Source organism: Leptodactylus fuscus, chromosome 10 (genome assembly GCF_031893055.1).
Source record: "Leptodactylus fuscus isolate aLepFus1 chromosome 10, aLepFus1.hap2, whole genome shotgun sequence".
Lineage (NCBI taxonomy): Eukaryota > Metazoa > Chordata > Amphibia > Anura > Leptodactylidae > Leptodactylus > Leptodactylus fuscus.
Genome location: NC_134274.1, coordinates 15,237,008 through 15,260,738, shown reverse-complemented (window position 1 = coordinate 15,260,738; position 23,731 = coordinate 15,237,008). Strand labels below are relative to the sequence as shown.

Here is a 23,731-nt window from a genome sequence, read left to right as displayed (position 1 = left end):
AAATCTGGAGGAGACTCCTTGTACTATGTACACATGACTTACAATGACGTATCTTATTATATCACCTTCCACAATATGCCATATCACTGGGCTATGCCATCACTTGGGGTTGGTTGGTTGTTTTGCCTTCCTGTGGATCAACTCCGTATTCTTATAGATTGGACTTGATGGCTTTGTATCTATATCCAACCTTATCAACTACATCACCATGTCTTTCATGTAGGAAGTAGACAACCACTGTAATGGCCACAACACTAAACCTTCACCCCAGAATCAGTGGGGGTCCTATCAGTCAGACCCCCATCGATGGCATATTTTGTATCCGAGCTGGAAATAACCCTTTCCTAGGCCACTAGACCATCAGCGAAACAGCAGCCCAGGAAAGCCATACAGATTGTCGCAACGACCGGAGGGTAAAACATCCCATTCTAATATTTACAGAAGTCAAAGGGTCCATACGAGATGGAGAGAGATGGATGCGACACTTCTATAGAGCACCATTTCCAGGCGTTGCTGCTTCTCGATGCTTAGAGACTGAACGGTTTGTCCTAAATCATCTATTCTGAGCAGAAATCTTTAGAAATGGAGAAGTATTTTACCTTAGGGAGTTTCGTCATTTTTTTCCGCTGCTTCCTAAATCTTAAAAGCTTTTCTCGGTCCTGCAGATAAAAATTAATTGCACGGTTAGAAGTCGCTTTCCAGTATGTGACTGGCATGAGAAGTCTAAGACGTATATATTATTGGGGCTGCCAATTACTACCTAGCGTGGGAACGTCCCTGGGTATTTCAGTTCCCCGCAGCAGCCCTGCCAACAGGTATATTCTGCATTATGTCCGCCTCTGTACGCTGTACTATTGGCCACATGAATAGCTCTATGACACTTATATAATAAGAATTTGCTGTAGTTATACTTTTAACCCCTTCCTGCCCATATAATGTAGTAGCTGGAGCGAGGGACATTACTGCGCCTCTGTGTGCACTCTATTATAGCGAATTATACAACCTCGCCTCTAGTACTTACAATGACGCTCTTCACATAGCCCGCAGTTTCCAGGGTCTATAAGGAAAGACAAAGACTTCATCAGAACAGTCATAACATTGGGTCTGCAATTGTACACAATGTATCAAGCAAATTGCTATAATGTCTAATACTGTTACCTACCTCTCCTGGGCTCCAGTGCACTCCCAGCTGATGTTGTCCATCTTCAATGATGGAAAAGACATCACTGGACCCAGGCTTGTGTGGCAATGCATAAGGACGCAAGCCCCGGCCCCAGTGACGTCACCAAGTAGGCCTGAAGCCTTCCGGATCCCAGGAGAGGTAAGTAACAGTGTTTTTATGTTCCCTCACCTCTCCTAGTCCTCTGATCAGTATACTCAGGTGGTCTGAAAAGAGTATAATGATAGTGGCGTTTGTGGGGTTCGCGGGCCTGTGGGCTCACTTACCAATCCCGGCTCCTGCTCACAGCCACATCTGCATAAGGGGAATATCTATCCATCCATCTATCTATCTCCTATCTATCTCCTTTCTATCTATGTGTGTTAATGTATATATTTATTTATTTATAGAGCTTTTACCTTAGAAAGTTCATCAATAATTATTTGTTGTTCATTAATCTGCAGCCTTAGGAAGTCAATTTCCCTTTCTTCTCGGCTTTGGTCAAGATCATTCAGAGAGCTTGGTCTTCTTATAGTGCCAACTTTTTGTCTCTATATAATGATATAAAAATATGTAACATAAAAAATACATATGGACATACATTTAAATAAAGAAAAACCATAAACTAAAACTGTAACCTATAAGATAGATAAATATATGTTGTAAGTTATTTCTTATAAATAAACTGTAACACATAATGGTAAGAGATCTTCCATACAGATTCACACTTGTGCTTGGGTTTCCACTTGAGGACCCCAAAAATGGAAACCCAAACTGCTTAAAAATAGCGGTTACCCCCAGAAACCCATCCACTATGGGTTTCCTCCTGAAAAATGCAGAGAGAAAAGTCCTGCTCACAGAGAGTCTCAGATGTCACATTTGAGTTTTCCCGTTACTCACCATTTCTATATTTTCTTGTGTTAAAAATTTTAATTTGTTTTCCATGCGGCGCAGCGAGTGGGACATTTCCTCATTCTTCCGACTAAGGCGTTTATTCTTGTCTAGAATTGGTTTATATTGACTTTCTGCTTCTCGGAGGCGTTTTAGCTGGAACACAAAAGTAAGGAGAGAGAGAGAACATTGTGCACCCGTACACACCACTATAGCCCCGAGACAGTAAATTTTCATTGCCCGAGATCTGAAGGAAAAACGTTCACCTTCCTTCTAGCTCCAAAATGAATCTTATTCTTCACTCCAGTTATTAGGGGGTTAAAAATTCCAGACCTCTATGGGAAGAACCTCGGGGAATCAAGGACATCCATACCATAGAGGTCTTCCATCATATTGCTAGACGTAGCTAACAAAAAGTGGAAAATTGGCCCAATGGTTACGTAAATTTTTTGGGAAAATACAAGATTAACATCTTTTGTCCAGGGGGGCCAAAACTAAACTCCATACTGGAGGAAATATGGGTATTTGCTTTTTGTTTTCAATGTGTCACTGCTTGACTTGCTAACACACAAGTGCATGATATTTCCTAAAGATCAGTTCATTGTCTAGTAGCCAAATCTTAACATCCACAGCCAGTTTTAGGTTGGGGTTGTACATGCTAATGCCAGACCTATATCAATATCTGACCAGTTGATCAGAGCTTCAGTTTCTGTAAGAATATTAAGGATATTAGGATATTAAAAATATGATGTATCCATTATGATCCACCATAATCCATTAGGATCCACCATAATCCATTAAGATCCATCTTGCAAAGCAGGTATTTGCTACACTGGCCATCAGAGAACACCTGAAACCTAGTAGAAAAGAGACTGAGACTGTATTGTAACAGAATAAAAACTTTACAAAAAGTAGAGTAACTGTGCAGGGCTTGTTTGTAGTCCGTAACAGTCAGAATGTTGGTGTAGTTTGCTATTCTACCACCAGTGGCCGCTGATTCTCACTCTAAACTATTGTGTTGCACTTCCACTCCTCACCACTGGAGGCTGCGGTGTTCATTCTAGGAATTGCCTTTAACATACAGTACAGACCAAAAGTTTGGACACACCTTCTCATTCAAAGAGTTTTCTGTATTTTCATGACTATGAACACATGTGGAATTATATACCTAACCAAAAAGTGTTACACAAATTAAAATCTGTCTTGTATTCTAGGTTCTTCAAAGTAGCCACCTTGGCCCTGGCGGACAGTCCCTCTAGATTAGCTGACTATCTTGTGGATTGCCATCTCCCTCGCCTTTCTTCCTCCGCTTTAGCTTCTCTGAATTCTCCCATTACATCCGAGGAATTGACGGATGTTCTCAAGGACCTCCCCATGGTAAATCGCCGGGTCCAGACAGATTTACTTATTATTACTATAAGGTTTTCCAGAACGAGCTCTCTAGTCATCTCCTGACTCTCTTTAATTCCTTTCTTTCAGGCTCTCCGATCTCTCCCTCAATGTCTGGCTCTCTCCTTACACTGATCCCTAAGCCAGGTAAAGACCCCCAGCACTGTGCTAATTACCGCCCAATAGCCTTATTAAATACTGACTTACAGCTCTTTACCAAACTCTGGCCAATAGACTTAATGCTTGGCTCCCTCTTCTTATCCACAAAGACCAAGTTGGCTTCGTACCCTGCCGTCAAGGTTGCGACAATACTAGGAGGGCTGTGGACTTAGTGGACCATAACTCTATCCCGGCACACCTTCTGAGCTTAGACGCCGAAAAGGCCTTTGACTGCCTCAACTGGTCATTTATGCAGGAAACCCTGAAAGCCTTCGGGTTTTCAGGACCTTTTTTGGCGGCTATTCCCACCCCTCGGTGGCGATCAGCCTTCCCCACGCTTCCTCCTCCTCTATCTCCATCCAGAATGGCACTCGCCAGGGGTGTCCTCTTTCCCCTTTGATCTTTGCCTTGTGCATAGAGCCCTTGGCAGCCAGGATTCGCCGTGATCCTGTTGTTAAAGGGATATGGGTCCGGGACATGGAATTTAAAATAGTCTCTCTTCGCTGATGACGTTCTCCTTACTCTCCCCTCGCCTCACACCACTCTTCCCAATCCTCTGCGCCTTCTAACAACGTATGGCGACCTCTCGGGGTATAAGGTGAACCCTTCAAAAACCGAAGCGCTTGCTCCCTCTCAACATCCCGCACGACAACCTTGTGCTCCTTTGTTCTAATTTTGACTTTCAGTGGCGCTATCTTCCATCCACTATTTGGGGATTCAGATATCTCCCTCCTATCATACGCTTTACTTGGCGAATTACCCACGGCTGTTTCGCGACTTGCGGGCTCTCTTAGATAAATGGCAACCCCTACCAATCTCCCTACTGGGGAGGATCGCTGCGGTTAAAATGACCCTTCTTCTGAAACTATTATACTACTTTGAGATGCTCGCCATTGCAATCCCGCAAAACAACCTTCAAATTTTACAGAAAGCGATCTTTATATTTATATGGCAGGCCAGATGCCACCGTATCCCTCGGTCGGTTATATTGTCTGGGAGGGAGTCTGGAGGTTTGGCGGTCCCAGATATTCTGCACTATTACTGGGTGACTCACCTGCGCTGTATTCCATTTTGGGCCTCTGCTCTGGCATACACTAAGTGGGTGGAGAAAGAAAAGCTTTGGCTGGCTCCCATGCAGCCCAATGCTTTCCCTCCACTCCTCCCTCCCCCTACATGCTTGGCCCCATTCGCTTTACTCATTCGATATGGTCTACATGTAATGCTAAATTTTTTCTGGCGTCCCCATGCTCCTCCATGGCATCTGTATTGTATAACCCCCTCCTCCCTGACAGTCTTTCTCCCGCTTTGGTTCAAGTGTGGTCCACAGCAGGCCTCTTCCGAATTGCTGACATGACAGACCCATTGACTCAGGTCCTTTGACTATCTAGTGCCTAACTCGGGTCTACCTCAGACTGAGTGGCTCCATTACTTCCAAGTAGTCCACTTTGTCCGCTCCCTTCACAGCTCCATTAAAGTCTCTCGTCCCACTCCATTCTAAAGGATTTGCCGTGCTGGCACTTCTACAAGGGGCCTCATATCCTCCGTGTATCAGCTTCTTGTCTCTCAGACGACTGGTTCTCCTATTCAGCATCATTATATGGCCAAATGGGAGGAGGCGTTGGGTATCCCCATTTCAGTGGCAGATTGTCTGGTCTCGTGCACAAAAATCATCTCAATGTGTTACTTTTAGGGAAACACAATACAAACTTCTGATGCATTGGTACCATACCCCAGCTCTTCTTCATGCTTTGAACCCTGCTCTTTCATCCAGATGCTGGCGTTGCAATGCCGCGGTAGGTACGCTATTCCACATCTTTTGGTCTTGTCCTCTTGTCCTGGGTTTCTGGGAGGAGGTGAAAGCCATGACCGACGCTCTCTTTATGCAGGGGTTCCCTTTAGACCCTCTCCTGTATTTATTGAACCTCCCTCCCAGACAACTAGGTAGCAAGACTTCCAGACTTTTCTAGCACCTCTGTACGGCTGCAAAAACCTTTATTGCCAAGCATTGGAGGAGTGGAAACCCCCCCCCCCCTCATGGGTGTAAATAGGGCAAAACAGAAAATAAAATGGCTTCACATTGGTACAGATCGGTCATCTATGTTAAAGGTAATTCCTAGGATGAACAAAGCTGCCTCCAGTGGTGAGGAGTGCAAGTGCAACACAATAATCCAGAGTAAGAAACAGCGGCCACTGGTAGTAGAATAGAAAACTACACCAAGATTCTGACATTAACCATGGAGACACAAATCTATTCTTGGTATTGGATCATACATAATCTCTCCATTCCAACCTCTTTCTCTATTCCAGCACTTTTAACCCCTGAAATTACATTTCCTTCTAGGTTACGTCTACATAATAGAAACATGAAACACATACCAATTCATTCCTCTCTTCTGAAAGTAAAGCATTGCGGTCTTCCAGTTTCCGAATAATTGCACTTAATTCTGCAATTTTTAGTTGAAAGCGGCGTGCATCCTTTTCATCCAACTGCTGTTCCTGAAACAAAGATCCACTGCAAATAACTGGAAATTGAAGGAACGACAAGAGCTTTCAAGTGAGGACAATGATCACCAAAGGTCACCAAGATCCCACAAAGATCAGACCATTACAGCGCAAGAGGCACAGACGAAGCATGTCTGAGTGAGAGAGAAATGTAAGCACAAAGAAGCCACGGACGTCACATGAAAGTAACAATCCTGCCACTATAGTATATAAACCAGACTGTGTACACATATGGTACATACATGTTACATATCTGCACATTACTCACCCAAAGGCTTTTCTATTCTGCAACAGCAAAATGATTGTTATCACCAAATACAGCTGCCCCTAGTGACCAAGGATCCACCACCCTCCCGAATCCACCAAACCAGCCATGTATACTGGTTGCACATGTACATGACCCATAAGGTGGTCAAAACTGGTAATGCAGCTCCAAGACTCAAACCAATTTCATCATACAACTGGTGCAGGAGAGACTTTGGGTTAACAACCCCAATAAGCAGGTTGTTAAGCGAAAAAAGCAAAAATAAAAGAGAAGAATCGATGACTCTAAAAACTAGATTTGCAACTTAAAGTAGGATAAAGAAAGCCAAGAGATACTGGTCAATATTAGAGGCAAATAAAGGAATAACGCACACAATACTGAAGCAGAGAGAGAAGCTTGGCATGATCGTTATGATACAGGAATTATGACAGGTTCTATTTCAAGGGCATGTTAAAAAAAAAAAAAAAAAGGGGGGGGGATAAGTAAAATTAGAAAAAGTGCTTGCATGTATCCATTTTAAAGTAGGCCTCTAGTAATAGAAAAATTGTTCCCTGGTTTAAAATAAGCCTGAATGTAGTAAAATGCTAATGAAACAACTTAGCGAAAGCTTTATTATAAAGTTATGTGCTCTCCTCTGGAGCGCTGACCACCTCTCTGCTCCTTTGTTGCATCCAGTGCTTTTTCAAACTCACAATGCAAATCTATTATAGACTCAATCTGTCTCCCATACACTTGCATTGTGACTTAAACCTCTTGGTCCTTCAGAAAACACTGTGTACATCAGAGAAGAGGTTAGTGATACAGAGGGGATCATACAACTTCACAATAGAGCTGTCAGTAAGTTATTCAGTAACAGTATAGCGCACAAAGGCTCAGTCTCAATTTTTTTTTTTGGTAGGGGGTTATTGGAGAGCTTCTCAAAATCAAGTACAAGACAGATTGCCTTGTGTTGGTATATAATGTTTGTCATATGGGGTTCACTTTTATGGGAGTTCCTAAGTTGCTGAATCCTAGGAAATATAAAAACTATGAAAAAAGTGAAGTCCTATAGTTCCTTATAGTAGAAAATGTTGTAAAATACAAGAAATCTTCCTTAGAAACCAACTACTAAATTCCATATAGACAGCAGGCGTCACTTAGTCTTTATGTTGCTGGGTCGGCGTGTGTTAAAATAGTAGAACTAGGAAAAGTCAGGAAACACTTATCCCCTACACGCCTGGACAGATTACACCTACATGAATTATTTATCATGTCCGCATAGATAATGTACAGGGAATCTACTTTTCCGTTTCAATGGTTTTCCCTATTGAACAAAATCCAGGCTTACGTTAAATGTGCTGAGATATATCATTCATATCTTATAAGACATCTCTAGGAGTTGCTTTATAGCATGTGATGGCTACTTAGCTTTGTCTGTCCATTTTAATAAGATGTAGTTTACGATTTCCATAGTGACTTGTAAATCAAGACCAGGTTTTCATTGAGTTCCAACCAAGAACATATACACCATAGAGGGAGACCGTCCCAGTTGGTTCCAAACTTTTTGGAACTTAGTGGGAAACACCGGTGTTGGGCTATACTCTCAAGGGGCTATGGAACTTGTCCAAGATTTATGGAAAGGGTAACAAGGTTATCCATCCTGGTACTAAAATGAGGAACCCAGGCAAAGTCCAATGCAAGCAACTGCTAGGGCTTCAACTCACAATGGGTTAATTTTAGACAATTTTAGATATGATAGAAAAGTATAGGCAAAAAAACTTAAAGGCTAAGTCCATGAACCAACCATTCAAACCAACTTTTTCTTTATAGCTCCAGTTTGTCTAAAAATCTTTAAAATAGACAAGATTTTTTGTTTCTATAGGACATGTGTATATCTATGTATGTATGTATGTATATACGTAAGGAAACAGGCTATAAATGACCTCATTTTATCTTGCTGTCAAACTCTTTCCCATCTGATCCCTTCTTCTTCACCCACCTTCAAAATGCATACAAGCTACTTGCATTGATTGCTCAGGAATGGTGGGGGCTAGAAGAAAAAAATCCAACTGTGCAGGAATCAGTGGTGAAGCGACCTATTGAATGATGCTAAAATACTAGAAGTACAGTAAATAAGCAAGGATTAGGAATCAGACTGCATTGAGGGTTGGTTTGTAGTCTGTAACCATGAAAACACATAGATCTTTAAAAAATAGGAATTTTTAAATCCAGACTTCTTGCACCTAGTTCTCGGTGCACTAAGGAACAGAACAAGTAAAATAAAACAATCATAAAATTGAAAATGTTAAGACAATATGAAAAAAAAACAAAGCAAAAAAACCTCAAATCAGGCCAGCAAGAAGTCTATGGGACATCAGGAGAATGGATTCTTAGCCAGCGACAAATAATACATTCTTACAGGGCTCCCAGAATGATCAGAAGCTTCTCCTGCACCACTTGCACAAGGAAATTCTCTCTTTGGGCTACTTAGATGGCGGTCAGACTCTTTGAACTGGACAAGTTGTTCATCTAAAGCCTCCTTTTGGAGTTGAAGTCTTTGAGCATGCCCGGACTGAACACCTAACTCTTTTTCCAACATGTAGACTGATCTGTCTTTAAATTTAATTTCATCCATCTATAAGGAGAACAGAAGAGACATCACTTGTATGCAGCTGTACTGGGTGATTAAACCACTAAAAACCCATTGAAAGTGAATATTTCACCACTTCCACCAAATTCCCTTTACAGTCAATATTTTACCCCTTCCACCAACTCCAATTCGTTGCATTGTTTCGTAGACGCTGCTCCACTGATTCTAGCACAGTTGGAATTTTTTCTCTAGCCCGCACTGTTCCTGAGCAATCAGTACTGGATATGTTGTTATAAGTGGACAGTATTGGAGATCTGGATCATGCCCCCTTGTCTGCACTGTCTGAAGACCACCCACCTTCTAAATGCATACAAACTACCTGCATTGATTGCTCAGGAATGGTGGGAGCTAGAAGAAAAATTCCAACTGTGCAGGAATCAGTGGTGAAGCGCCTATTGAATGATTCAAATAACTGGAATTTGTGGAGGTAGTGAAAGGTCCTCTAAAGATCATACATCCTCAAAAGACCTATCCGCTCTCCAGAAAATATTTGCGTTCCTTATGGCCTATCAGTTCTGCAGCAGTCCGTCCCTCTGTTATTCTTCCTGGAAATGCCTTAATGCAATTAAATTGACAACTAGATGTTATCATTTGCCTTGTTAATGGTCAGTGTCCTTACAAAGTAAAACATACAGTAGCCAGATCTGACAGTATTAGACTGTGTAGGGGTACACCCATTTGACAAGAGGAATGGTAATGCCCAGTTGTTAAATTACTTATACATTTCCCAGAAGGAACAACAGCGTGACATCACAAGTGGCCTGCTCCAGAACTGAGCGAGCATTTGCTATATCAAACATTTCAGAAGAAGTGGTGGGTCATCTTTATAGGTTCACACACGTATATTTTATTGTTATACACCTATGAGATGAGCAATAGATTAAAGGGTTAATATAAATATCTTTGTCTTCTCAAGTTGAATAATCATATGGACCAAGTATTTGCTCATTGAAGTTGCGTTTAATGACTTTTATTGCCACATTTTGCAGATTTAACAAATAAAACAACTATCCATTTCTCAAATATTCAGTATATTCAGTGTACATTTACTCCTAGTCATAACAATGGGCACACAAGTTTTAGAATGTGACCTAGAGGTGTATGTGACTTTCGCTATGTTCACACTAGTGTTTGGATCCCAACGATGGAAGCCCTATCCTCTTAATAAGTGGTTACACATGGAAGTTACGCAGATCCCATAGACTATAATGGGGTCTGTTGGGTTTCTGCCCAGTTTCCGTTGTGTGAATTTTCTCTTGGCGGTTTTAAGTGGGATGTAGGACGGATTCTCGTGCAGAGACTGGAACGGTAGTGTGATCCTAGCATCATACTGCACAAAAGTCTCAGGAAATAATGTAGTTCTGAAAGTCACTCTCGCACATCCAAAAGGGGCAGACAATTCTATCAAATCCCATCCATACCTTAAGGAAAGATACATAAATATCCATGCCGATTATACCTACAGAAATGGCGGCACTTTCACTATTGGTATAACGGAACCAGAAAGTCCGCAGAGGTTTCCTGTGAAAAGCACTGTGGGAAAAACCACGATGCGTTCCCGCCATAGTTTTTCCCACAGGTCTTTTTTTTGCTGCGGCCTGCTACATGGGGCCTTGGCCTCAAGACTTAAAAAAGTAGTTCCATGTTCTAATGCACATATTCCAATTGTGGGAACTTATGGACAAATTGCTCGTGGCTCATTTTTAGCCCAAAATGCAGGTCAGTAAATAAAATAAATTGCTCTAAAGTTGCCCATAGTCTTTAACAAGCAACTTGGACTCCAAGTTTATCCCCATGTCTTAGGGACACAAAAACATGACAATGAACTAACCCTGCTCATTTCCAAACTCGGGGCCCGAGTAAAGGAACAATGTTCACAACCCAACTACTAAGGTTAACCCTTTCTTTACGCATAGACTCAAGTTTGTAACAGAAGACACATTTCCTTGTGTTTCTTTGTGAATTCATGCATAGTGAGAACTTCTCATTAACATTACCATTAACATACACTTTAGCAATGAGGTTTCTCAGTTTTAAATGTTTTCATATAGTCTCAAGTATAAATGAATAAGATGTCTTCTTCTAGCCATATAAACCCACCTCATGTCCTACATAATGACTACATTAATAATAAATACACTGCTAATATAGCAAAGATCAGTGTAATCGGAGTGACACCCTGCAAGGCTTAGCAGAATACACACAATGCCTCTGAGCTCTGCTTAATACAATCCGGTTTCAGACATATTAAATACTTCTGGGGTCATACAGAGATCATTGTGAAGTTACAGCACTAAGCAGCTTAATTCTGCAAAAATGGAATCCAAATATGCTGGAATGGGTTATATGAAGTCTAACACTTACTGTGTTATAGTAGGAGGACGATGGGAATATGGAAAAGCAAAGAATGGAGAACATGCAGGTGATATAGTCAGAGAACTGAACAGAGAAGATGAAGGAATTGATGTGATGTCCTTGAAAAATTGCAAAAAATTGCAAAAAGTTGCTCGGGAATGGGGACTCGGAATTTCAATTGGTTAATGGACAAAGACAACCAGGATGGTGGAGTTGGAAGACGCCACATTTATCCACTGTCCAACTCCAATTCCTACTCCGGCTCCTTTCAGTGCCTAAATTTCTAGGAAAGTTTAACAAAGTAAGTATCTAAATATACAATATCAATAACTTCATATTGTTATTTAAATTATTCACTTTATTTTTTTCCGACACGACCTCCCTGTGGAGAACATGAAAGGAATTTCAAAACTTTCCAATAGGATCCACTTGTTGAAAGCCTCAACCAGCTGAGACGCAAATCAGAGGCTCCCACCAACTGCTTGAGATATTGTTGGTACTTTCTGGGACTGAGAAAAATAAAATAAATTATTTCTGTACCCCCCCAAAAAAAAAATAAAAATAAAAAAATAAATCAATCAAGTGATGTCCATTAATTGAAGAACAAAGTATCGTAGTTCAATATTTGGTAACATGGTGAGCACCATGTACGTTCTCTAGGTTTCAAGGTTGTCTTGAGAAGGTCCCAATTCTTCAATATTTACAAAATAAAGCACTGTCCTCTCCATATAAAGATAATCTTTGATGGTGACCACCCATGTAAAAGGTTTCCACACTGTAGACCGGTCTTCGAGAAGGGATACAACTGGTAATGTCTTCCTTCATCACTCCCAATATCACTCAAGTTAAGTAGACAGTTGGAGCATCTTCTTTTATGAAATCTGGCAACCACGAGGACTCATGACCCTCTGAGATCTTTAGTAGACATATAACAAAATGGCTTGTCTGAGAAACCACTCTTATACTGAGACAAGATGGTCCATATAAGATCGTGTTCTTGTAGAGTCGCTGAAAGACGGTGGAGGATGTAGGATGTCTCATCAGAGATGGTTCACTTATAAAGACCCTGCAAGATGGCTCATTGGAGATGGTGCTGTTGTGGAAACATAGTGGACTCATCTGAAATGAAGTCCTTGTACAGAAGCTGTGAGTTGGCTTGTCTGAGATGGTGCATGTGTAGAGACACTGAGGGTTTAGTTGTCCGAGGTGGCGTTTTTGTAGAGATGCTGTAGGGGTGGCAGGTTGTAAGGTACCGTGTGTGTCAATAACACAATGAAAACAAGACTGAACTTGACATTTTATTTAGTAAGACTGGATACACATGACAATGTTACATTTTTATGTCATTGACAGTAGAGTATACATTTATAGTTTTTTTTTATAGACAAAGGATCAGGCATATGGAATTTCAACATGCCCAATCCTTTGCTCTCACAGGAGATAATCCATCACTAGAAGTGCATGGCAGAGACGTACTCCACTAGTCCTGTTCAGAAACTGAGTTTTTTGTAATCTCACCCTTTAAGAAACTATTAAAGGGATTTAAATATACTTTGGAAAATTCCCATATAAACTGCATGTGGTTTATGGTTGGCACCCATCTTGTAAGTTCCTCCATTGCTCCTAGGATGACACCTTGGTGGCCTTTTGATCGTCTTCTCCAGTCACTTTGCATTGGCCGGTGTAATTAGATCAATGGGCCAGTCATCAACATCAAAGGCTTCGAAAACCCCTATGAAACCCCCTTTCAGTCTTGACACCAACACCAATTTCGACCAATCTATATTATATTGCATCGCAGTAAGACATGCACATTGTACACAACAGCGCCTATGGTATAGTCACTGGGGAATCTTCTATAAGATTTTATAGCTTTACACATCTCACGTCTTGGAGATTTATTTAGCATCTTGTGCAAAAATTTTATCCAAGAAACAACACAAAATCTATAGAAACCCAACTGGTGTAGTTGTATCCTTGTAGCGGTGTGATCTATCGATTAGCCTGTTATACCTAACAAGAACCAAATGAAATTCTCAAAGGTTCGAAGGCAGAAAATAATAAGGTAAGATGTCATTTGGATTCTGCACCCCTGACAAGAGAATCAACATTGCTGATTTATTTCACACGCCTTATGGCAGCGCTATCATTTGTTGGCTGCCTGGGGAGCTGTCCCTGCTGCCTGAGAAGAAGACTTATGAAGATCTTAGATGGCTTAATTTGTTATCTCAGCACCTTGAAGTCTTGAGATTAAACATAAAACATAGCTTTGTGGCTACAGGCTGAACCCGGAGGATTTCTAGGAAGAGCAATAACGCTCGTAAATTCTACTCCCACCTCATGAACCTCCTTTAGTATAGGACAATTACTCAGTACTTCAATAATAAGATGTTCTCTTGCGCTCCTTCTCCATCGTGGTTGGAAATAAAGTTTGGACTTCCCATAAAAAAAATTGTGATGTTGGGGTCTTTCTTAAATATCAAGATGGTGGCAATGTAGCAAATGCAACCATGATCAATCTGGAGATAGAGCTGGTCCGTTCTCATTGTCATTCGAGATGTAGCTGCCCATGTATAGCTGCGGTCTATTGAAATGAATGGAATTACAGACACCAAGGTCGGTGTAGCCAGATCATTCAGAAGTTATAGATATTCCAAACGGTAAGCAAACCACCAAACCATCCCGACTTCAGCTGGACAGTCCTGGATTTCTGGTTCTGTCCCATTGCCCAGGTGGTGGGTGGCATGTTCCAACTTCATCAGCGTCCTGCTTCACCAGTCACCCCATCCCTGCTTTCAGTGACTTGGCCACAGGCAGGTATGATGTGGTGACACCATTGTGACTACTCCACCAAGATGCTGAGAATACAGACCAGAATAGACACCTAAATAGCGCTAGAGGAAAAGGGAGAGGTGAGTATGTTGTCCTTTTTTGCATTCTAAGTGGGGGTCACTAAGCGGGCATTAAACTATATGGAGCCACGAAGGGAAGGGTACACTGTGTGTGGGTATAAGGCCATTATGCTTTTTGGAAACATTAAGTGATCCTTATATTGTATGGGATCACTAATGGGGACATATAAGGGGGCATTATACTGTATAGGAGCTCTAAGGAGATATTATAATGTTCAGGGCACTAAGGGTACGTATACTGTGTAGGGCACTAAGCAGGGCATTACATTGTGAAGGGTCACTAAGAGGGTCATTATGCTGCCTACTGGAGGTGTTTATATGCCGCCCTCAGGGGTGAACCTAACTTTTATGCTGCCTGAGGCGGAAGACAGAAAGATGCGGAGGGGGCAGAGCAGAGGGGGCGGGGTCGAGCTGAGCCAAGCAGAGGGGGCGGGGTCGAGCTGAGCCAAGCAGAGGGGGCGGAGCGAGCGTCGTTAGCAGGTACAGAGCAGGCAGGGAGAGGACCTGCTCTCTGCCTGAGCGTGAGGAGAGGCCGGTGGAGCAGCGCTGCATCCACAGGGCCTCCCCAATCCACCGCTTGCTTCCCGTGCCGGGTTGCCAAGACTGGACTGGCTTAGGTCAGCAAAAATGCCCCCCCCCTCCCCCCCGGGGCCCTGGCATAGCGCCGCCTGAAGCAGTCGCTTCAGGTCGCCTCATGGGAGGTGCGGCGCTGGCCGCCCTTACCACTTTTACTATATACCCTGCAAGGGTCAGGGCTTAGCATCACTTGGGTCACATTAACTATTAGTTATGCGACCCCAGTGCACATTTCTGCCTTGATGGAGGATGCATTGGATTGATAATGGCGTTATAAATCAGGCAAATCCATTATTGTCATGGATCATCAATAATATGTCAGTCTTGTTCAATCCAACCCAGTATGATAAATGTGACATGGTGGGTGGGCGACCCCATGACAGATTTTGCATTGGAGAAATTTACGTTCCGTCCATCATCTCCCTCTCCCCTGCTGCAATATTCCCAAAACCCTAATAATCCTACATAAAATAGGACATCAGATTGATGTATAATCCTCTACAGATTCCACTTCCAGTAACAGGATCATCTGTCCAGATTCGCCATCTTGAATGCGTTTCAAGACTTTTTTGGACACCATGTTACATTTACAGGATTGTATAGCATGTGACTTAAACTTGGAAAGTTATCAGCCAATGTATCTTCCTTTTCTTGCACGACATGCTCTGTTATATGAGAAATCAGTCTCACCCTTCGGCCCAGATTCGTCTTTTTTTGCAATTTCTTATTTTCTGACACCTGAAAAACAGTAAAAACACAAACTGTAGACTTTTTATCGATCTTCTTGTCTTCACATCAAAGTCTACACACAAGGACGGTTACGAGTACTTAACTGGGTCAAGGTCGCTGGTCACATTCTTATCCACGCCATCCAGTCCGCTTCTGGGTTTGTATACAAAAAAGGAGGATTTTACCGAGCTTTATATAGAAGTACAAGGGGGACAAACTCCAACACCTCTGGTTATGATGAATCCCTCAAAGGAGCTTATAGAGGGTCATGGATGAGAATGGATGTGGGAAATGGACTGAGCTCAAGAGCTGGCATCATAAAGCTGTTAATAATGAATGGACATTCTGGCACATGAGATGACGTATGGGGAAGACATTTTATATAAACAACACTATAACCCTGAATGATGGCTTCTTAAGTCAAGTGTCTTCTGGTCTTCCATTCCAATATTTTTAGAGCAGACTATTCCAATGGACACACAGACGCAGAAGACACTTGGCTTTATGCTGAGCCATGAGCATGAAGCCTTATGTAGTAACCTAACTTGGGTAAGGAGCCATTTTGGATTCAGTTTTACTTACCACTTCCAATATCCAGCGCTGTGACATCACAAAAAAAAACACCCACCCATGCTTTAAGCAAAAATACCATTCCTAAACAATTAATGAACTCACCAGTAACAGGTTAAAAATGGGTTGTAAAGTACCAAAAAATGTATGTGCATATGAAAGATATTCCTTACAGTACCAAGACTATCCACATGGTGTGCTGTTAAGGTGATAGATATACATAAACGCATAGCAATTTTCTAGAGCACCAACTAGTGGTGGAGAGGAGTATTACATTTTTTTACATCTTTACAGACTGATGCATGTTCTTGGATAATATAAGAAATTGTATATCTGTACACTATAAAAATTTAACCCTTAATCCCCATTAGATTTTTTCGGCACATACCAATCTCCGGATTTCCCTCTCGCATTCCTTTTTGATTTTGGAGATCTCCTCTTGATGTAAATGATACACGCTCCTAATTTCAGCCGCCTTCATTTTATCAGCCTGTATCACCACAGTCAATGCCTCCTCCACTTGTTTCTTTGCTCCTTTAAGCTCAAAAATCTCCTGTTGCATTTTGATTTTCTCAAACTCGAAAGTTTTTTTGGCCTCCTCCTTGGCCTCATTATAAAGGACGGTCTTGACTTTGTCCGGGGCGGCGTCTCTCAGAGCGTTCACGACAGCCTGCAGCCTCTGATTCTCATTATCCTTAATTTTAATAACCCGGATCAGTTCAGACTCGTGCTGCCTCAATAAGGCTTCCCGAACAGCTTGGAGCTCCTTCATTTTCTCCTCATGCAATTTGGCCTTTAGCTCGGTCACAAGGACGATATTTTTATGCTGTTCGTGTTCCCGAATTTGGCGGATTTCTTGATTTTTCTCTCGCTCAAGCTTGCTCACCTAGAGAAGGATTGACAGAGTTAATTATATAGGATTTCCTATAGAAGAGAAGAAATATACACACATTGCTAGAATTTATAGGGTGCTTGAACTGTAGATCAAGTTTACGGGGACTCAGAATTTCAGTGTTGAAGAACGGCCCAGGTACTTTATAGAATATACTAGAAAACAACAGGTCTACTATTACTGCCACTGGAACTGAACCCATGAACAATGGGGCTGATCCAAAAATATAGGAGGATAGCCACAGTGACTTGCCCTACCAGCCATAGTCACAGAGGAGATGAGGTTAGATGAAGACATCGGTCCATGAAATCCAACCTATAACCCTATAGTGTTGATCCAGGAAGGCTAAAAACCCCATGGTAGAATAAATGTGTTTAGTATAATACACATTGGCAGAGTTGCTGACAGGTTCCCTTTATTGGCTGTGTGTATTGTATTTGTACTGTATATTGTCAGACTTGCTGACAGGTTCCCTTTATTGGCTGTGTGTAGTGTATTTGTACTGTATATTGTCAGACTTGCTGACAGGTTCCCTTTATTGGCCGTGTGTAGTGTATTTGTACTGTATATTGTCAGACTTGCTGACAGGTTCCCTTTATTGGCTGTATGCAGTGTATTTGTACTGTATATTGTCAGACTTGCTGACAGGTTCCCTTTATTGACCGTGTGTAGTGTATTTGTACTGTATATTGTCAAACTTGCTGACAGGTTCCCTTTATTAGCTGTGTGTAGTGTATTTGTACTGTATATTGTCAGACTTGCTGACCGATTCCCTCTATTGGCTGTGTGTAGTGTATTTGTACTGTATATTGTCAGACTTGCTGACAGGTTCCCTTTATTGGTCGTGTGTAGTGTATTTGTACTGTATATTGTCAGACTTGCTGACAGGTTCCCTTTATTGGCCATGTGTAGTGTATTTGTACTGTATATTGCCAGAGTTGCTGACAGGTTCCCTTTATTGGCTATATGTAGTGTATTTGTACTGTATATTGTCAGACTTGCTGACAGGTTCCCTTTATTGGCTGTGTGTAGTGTATTTGTACTGTATATTGTCAGACTTGCTGACAGGTTCCCTTTATTGGCTATATGTAGTGTATTTGTACTGTATATTGTCAGACTTGCTGACAGGTTCCCTTTTTTGGCTGTGTGTAGTGTATTTGTACTGTATATTGTCAGACTTGCTGACAGGTTCCCTTTTTTGGCCGTATGTAGTGTATTTGTACTGTATATTGTCAGACTTGCTGACAGGTTCCCTTTATTGGCCGTGTGTAGTGTATTTGTACTGTATATTGTCAAACTTGCTGACAGGTTCCCTTTATTAGCTGTGTGTAGTGTATTTGTACTGTATATTGTCAGAGTTGCTGACAGGTTCCCTTTATTGGCCATGTGTAGTGTATTTGCACTGTATATTGTCAGACTTGCTGGCAGGCTCCCTTTATTGAGCCATGTGTAGTGTATTTGTACTGTATATTGTCAGACTTGCTGACAGGTTCCCTCTATTGGCTGTGTGTAGTGTATTTGTACTGTATATTGTCAGACTTGCTGACAGGTTCCCATTATTGGCTGTGTGTAGAGTATTTGTATTGTATATTGTCAGAGTTGCTGACAGGTTCCCTTTATTTGGAGTGTATTTGAAGTGTATTTGGAGCTCTGCAGAACAAATTTATAGTCACTAGTTATATGATACAATTCAGTAAGGAATTTTGAAACTATTTAGATAAAAAAATTACAACTTAAAAAATGATAAACTTTTTCCAATCTGAATTCTATAGAGTCTCTTTTACAATATAATCTTATTTACGCTCCAATGTTGTGCACAGATTTATAGCAACCATTTACGGCTGACTGTGAAATCTCTATAACCAGGGACGTTGTGCATGGAAGAGTAAGGTCTGCTCAGGACGCAGCCCAGAGATGTGTTGATTCTGCAATATCCTGATGACAGCTGGAGACAGAAGACCTTATTATATACACTGAGTCTGCATTAAAAATGCAAGGACTGTGTACATTGCACTGGTTACGATTATGTGAAGCTTGTGAATCCTTGTTTAAGAGTCATCTGGGTAGACCTAATGCAGGATATTCAGCTGTTGTCTCCAACGTTAAGGGGCTGGGGAACGGATTAACCCCCCTACCAGACCTGATCTGCTGTATATGTATGAAGCCAAATGGTTCCAATCTTAAAAGGATTGAGAATGGAAAAACATGGCTTTTTTCCCCCCAGAAATGGCGCCACTCTTCTGCAATGGTCATGTGTGGTATGGCAGTTCAACTCAATTCTCTTTAAAGGAGACAAACTAGATAGAAATTGCTTCAGGTCCTTAATTCTAGGATAGGTCCTTTAGTGCCTCAGCATAGGTCATCAATTAAAGATTGGTGGAGGTCCAACACCCAGAACCCTGGCCGATCAGCTGTTTGAAGAATGCTGCACCTGTTCACTACTTACCAAGCACAGTCTCGTACGCCTGTGCAGCGGTTGAGTGTGTTATCGCATCTCAGCCCATTCACAGACCATGTGATCGATGATAGTGATCTGCCAAGGCCTGTGATGTGGAAACAGCTGAATCACAAGGGTCTTGGGTATAGGACCCACACAGATCTTCATTTGATGACCTATTCTAGGTCATGTATCAGAAACCCCCCCCCCCCATCAGATATTGATGACATCTCCTAAGGTCATGAATATTTAACTCCCAGATAATTCCTTTTAATGACTATATGATCAAATACTATTGTTATAGGGTTAATGTAGACCAGTCCCAGCATCCTTTGCGGTATAAGGGGGTCATTGGTTATGGTGATAACGTCTTAATTGATCTACCTGCTTGAAAATGTAAAACCATTGAACTAGAGTAACACATACAATGTAATATATCACAATGACGCCAGAGAAAGGGGATCTATTCATAAAATGGACAGAATTAATCTGTAAGGAATTTTCAGATCATATATCATTCCCATGCCACTCCTATCACATGTATGCAGTAAATTACACAGGCCCAAACCCTCACGGCAGTAAAGTAGTAGCGACCAACTAAAGAGCTGTAATGTAGGAAGAAAATACAATATAGCTTTTATCACACAATGTATTCCAGCATTATATCTGTTAATTTACAGGGTTAGGTAACACTAGCAGTACCTGCGATGTCGTCCGCGGAACCCTGAACCCCTGCGCGACCCACCTGTAGCGCTGCTACAGGCTTCTTCCATTGCCTTGTGTCCACAGTGGCTCCCTTTTCGCCATCTCCCCCCTGGCTGCCACCAACCCCCTTTTTTCCTACCCACTCCCTCATGTGCTCGCTTCTTTCTCCTACCCCGTGCCCCTTTTCTCCCCTAGCCCCGTGTCCCCTTTCCCTGTCCCCTTTCCAGGGGCCCCGGGTTTACCTGCCCAGGCCCCCGCATTCCCGTGTTCCCCACTGGACCGGCAACCTCCTCACTCCCAACACCCCACCCCTCTCCCTTCTCAAAGTCCCCTAACTCGCCTGTCGTCACAATCCTTCTCCTGCGGCCGAATGACACTGTAGATAGCCCTGAGCAGACATTGGCGACATCCCCGACGGACATGCAGAGTCCAGAGGCCGCAGCCGCCACGGGACAGCAGGCTGAACCGGTGTTCCAGACTGCGGCGCAGGCGACCCCCTGTCTGGCCGCGGCAGAGCACTGCGGTCCTGTGGTAAGCCCACAAAGGCGGGGCAGCGTACGCACTTCTCGCTGCCCCAGAGTACGGGCGCTGGTTCAGGACGCTCTGGACCTCTGAGAGCCGCCATGTTCTTGTGGACGCCGGCACCCATCCAGGTGAGCTGCTGATGGGGCTGGGATGACGTCATCCCAGGTCCTACCACGTCCCAGGTCCTGCAGCGAATTCAAAAGTGAAAAGCACCGGTCACGGGAGTGAATTGCGGTGGTGTACGGGAATTCCATGTAGCCTATCGTTCAATCTGGGACCCAAGGTATGTATGTGCGAAATGTCAGCCAAATCCGTTCGCCCGTCTAGGTGTCATTGCGTCCCCTTTCCAACCCCCCTTCCCCCGACCCCTTTGAACCCACCCCCGCAACCCCGGGCTCGGCCTCCTTCACTGCCTGGGGTTAGGGGCTAGACCCGAGAGGGCAATAGGGAGTTTGTGGCTTGCTATTCTAAAAAGTGTGTGGGATTGCAGAGCTGGTGGTATGAGTTGTGGATTTGTGGGGGTCCTGGCAAAAACGTATATGCGTGAGTGGAATGAAATGTAGCCTATCGTTCAATCCTGCCTAGGAACTATGTTTGTTGAAAATTTGAGCCAAATCGGTTGAGCGGTTTTTGCGTGATTGAGGAACAAACATCAAACACCCAGACATCCAAACACACAAACTTTCACATTTATAATATTAGTAGGATTTTACAATCATTTGTGACTGACCTGACACATCGGTAATACAAAATTAAACAACTTTGCAAATTGTTCCTAATTAGAACTACATTACCGTTTTGCGTATACAGCTCCTTTGTAGAGCTATGCGTCTCCATAATGTTAGTACATGCCTGATGGATCTGAAAGGGGTTGTCCCATCAAAAGCATCCTATCTATACTGCTAGTTTATGTGGATTTAAGATTTTTCCTAAATACATCGCTTTATCAAAACTGCTTTGTTTGGCTGCTATCTTAATTTATTCACTTCATTGTTTACACTGCTTTCTATGAAGGGCCTGGTGCTGAGCTTATCTGCTCAGTCCTCAAGTGATGTAGCTGCCTGCTCTCAGGGGGGGGAGGGAGGGAGGGCTGAGTGCTGGGAGCAGCTCTGAGCTGTGCATGTCTCTGCCACAGATAAGTAACGGAGCTCCTCAGATAGGGGTGGGGGGAGGTGAGTGCTCCAGTATTTCTGAGCTGTTTTATCTCCTACTCTTCCATTTATCAGTCGGTTTAATTGAATTTGGCTGATAAAGGCTGAGATACGGAGTCCGATACCTCTGTATGTATCACAAGCTGACTCAAATCCAGCTCTACTACATCAGCTTCATACTGTGGTAATTTATGTACAACCAATCCTTCATTACTTACTGCAAAACTACTGCTATGAATAGAGATAGAACAAGTGAAACCCCGCCCACCAATGTACCGAGAAAACCAGGAAGTGAAGAGAGCACACAGCCTGCAGGTTGGTGAATAAGCGTGATGGGAATACCCCTTTAAGTGCTGGGGTATTGAAAAGCTGGAGCTCAAAGGGACTGAGCACAGGCATGGCCATGTGACCAAAGGATGTGATGTCACTTCCTGAGAAGAGGAAGTGAAGTGTTACCTGAAACCCCTTTAACGGATAACCCCTTTAACTGATCTTTGTATTTCTGCATCTCCAAAGGTACAAATTGTAAGCAAATCCTGTGAGCGCCTCTTTTCAAGTGATTCAATCTAAGTTTGCAAATTGATGAAATCTAAAATTTTGCTTTGCGTATACAGCCCCTGTGCAAAGCTATGTGTATCCATGGTTACTAAACCCTATGTATTCTGATCCTGCAGTTGTTATTCCTATACATCTGTCCCACTTCAAATCGATCATGGATTCGCAAGAAGAGAAGGCCGAGATGATAGAAAAAATATTTCAGGATCAGATTCCACACGGCTTGTTTGTAGTCTGTAACTGTGGAAACACATAGCTCTGCACAGGCGCGGTACAGATAGGAGATTTTTAATCAAGACTGACATTACGTAATTTCCTACTTAACGGATCCATAAGACTGATCGCTTTCGTATCCACGACTTACATAGTTGCTCACCTTACTCTTTTCCTGCTGGAGTTCTATTTGGATGTCGGTGAGTTTGGCCCTCAGGTCTTCATTGGCCGCCTGTAAGGAAGCTAGTGTGTCAGGTCTCTCGCCCTTAACTCTGCTACTGCTGGCGCCCTTCTTTGACATTGTGAGGTGGAGTGACTGGAAGGGCGCAGACCGGATCAGAGAGGAGACCTCTCTGCGTCACAGAGTCACGAGCCTCTTATTCATCGTCTACATTGTTCTTGTTATCTGTGGAAGAATAAAACAAAGACGTCACATGAATGCTCCGAGGATTGGTAATAGTAAGTCAACCATGTCTTTATTCACATTCATAAAGGCGTTGTCCCACCTGGACATGGGGGCCATGGACTGCAACGGGTTGGCACGTGGGACAAGGGAGTAATCTAGTACCAATATTCTCACTCAAAAAACACGAGAACAATCCCACATTCTGAATTCTACGCAAGGGAAGGAATGTGTGCCATTGGAAGGGGATGTGGATTTCCATCCCCTTCTTAGTACTCACTTATAATACCAAACCATTACACCACACCATGACCCCCTGAATTTGGCAGAAGCTGAGTTAATAGCTGTATCTCTATGGCAGAAGATTAGAGATGAGCGAGTAGTGTTTGATCGAGTAGGTGTTCGATCAAATACTACGGTATTAGAAATACTCGTACTCGATTGAACACTACTAGCTGTTCGAAGTTTAAGGTTCGATGCAGAACCAGCGTTGATTGGCAGAATGCTATACATTCTGCCAATCAACGCTGGTTCTTCTCTTACCTTTAGAAGTCTTCTCCGTGCAGCGTCCCCGCGGCGTCTTCCGGCTGGAATTCACTCTGCCTAGACATCGGGGCCTAGGCAGAGCCGACTGCGCATGTGCGGGCATACCCACGCATACGCAGTCAGCTCTGCTCAGGCGTTGGGCCGGGCAGAGCCGACTGCGCATGACCG

General features: G+C 42.8%; 1 protein-coding gene across 1 annotated transcript in view; it reads right to left on the bottom strand.

The window, feature by feature from the left end:
* The window catches only part of JAKMIP3 (Janus kinase and microtubule interacting protein 3), a 51,816-nt gene that overhangs the window by 7,448 nt on the left and 20,637 nt on the right, over positions 1-23,731 (bottom strand). Inside the window, exons 2-9 of the mRNA XM_075257683.1 lie at positions 22,766-23,020; positions 16,525-17,022; positions 8,764-8,979; positions 5,975-6,094; positions 2,060-2,206; positions 1,579-1,710; positions 1,022-1,057; positions 600-659 (exon numbers count right to left, since the gene is read on the bottom strand). Of these exons, the coding sequence (XP_075113784.1) occupies positions 600-659; positions 1,022-1,057; positions 1,579-1,710; positions 2,060-2,206; positions 5,975-6,094; positions 8,764-8,979; positions 16,525-17,022; positions 22,766-22,915 (1,359 nt within the window). The 5' untranslated portion in view covers positions 22,916-23,020. The remainder of the gene's footprint in view (positions 1-599; positions 660-1,021; positions 1,058-1,578; positions 1,711-2,059; positions 2,207-5,974; positions 6,095-8,763; positions 8,980-16,524; positions 17,023-22,765; positions 23,021-23,731) is intronic.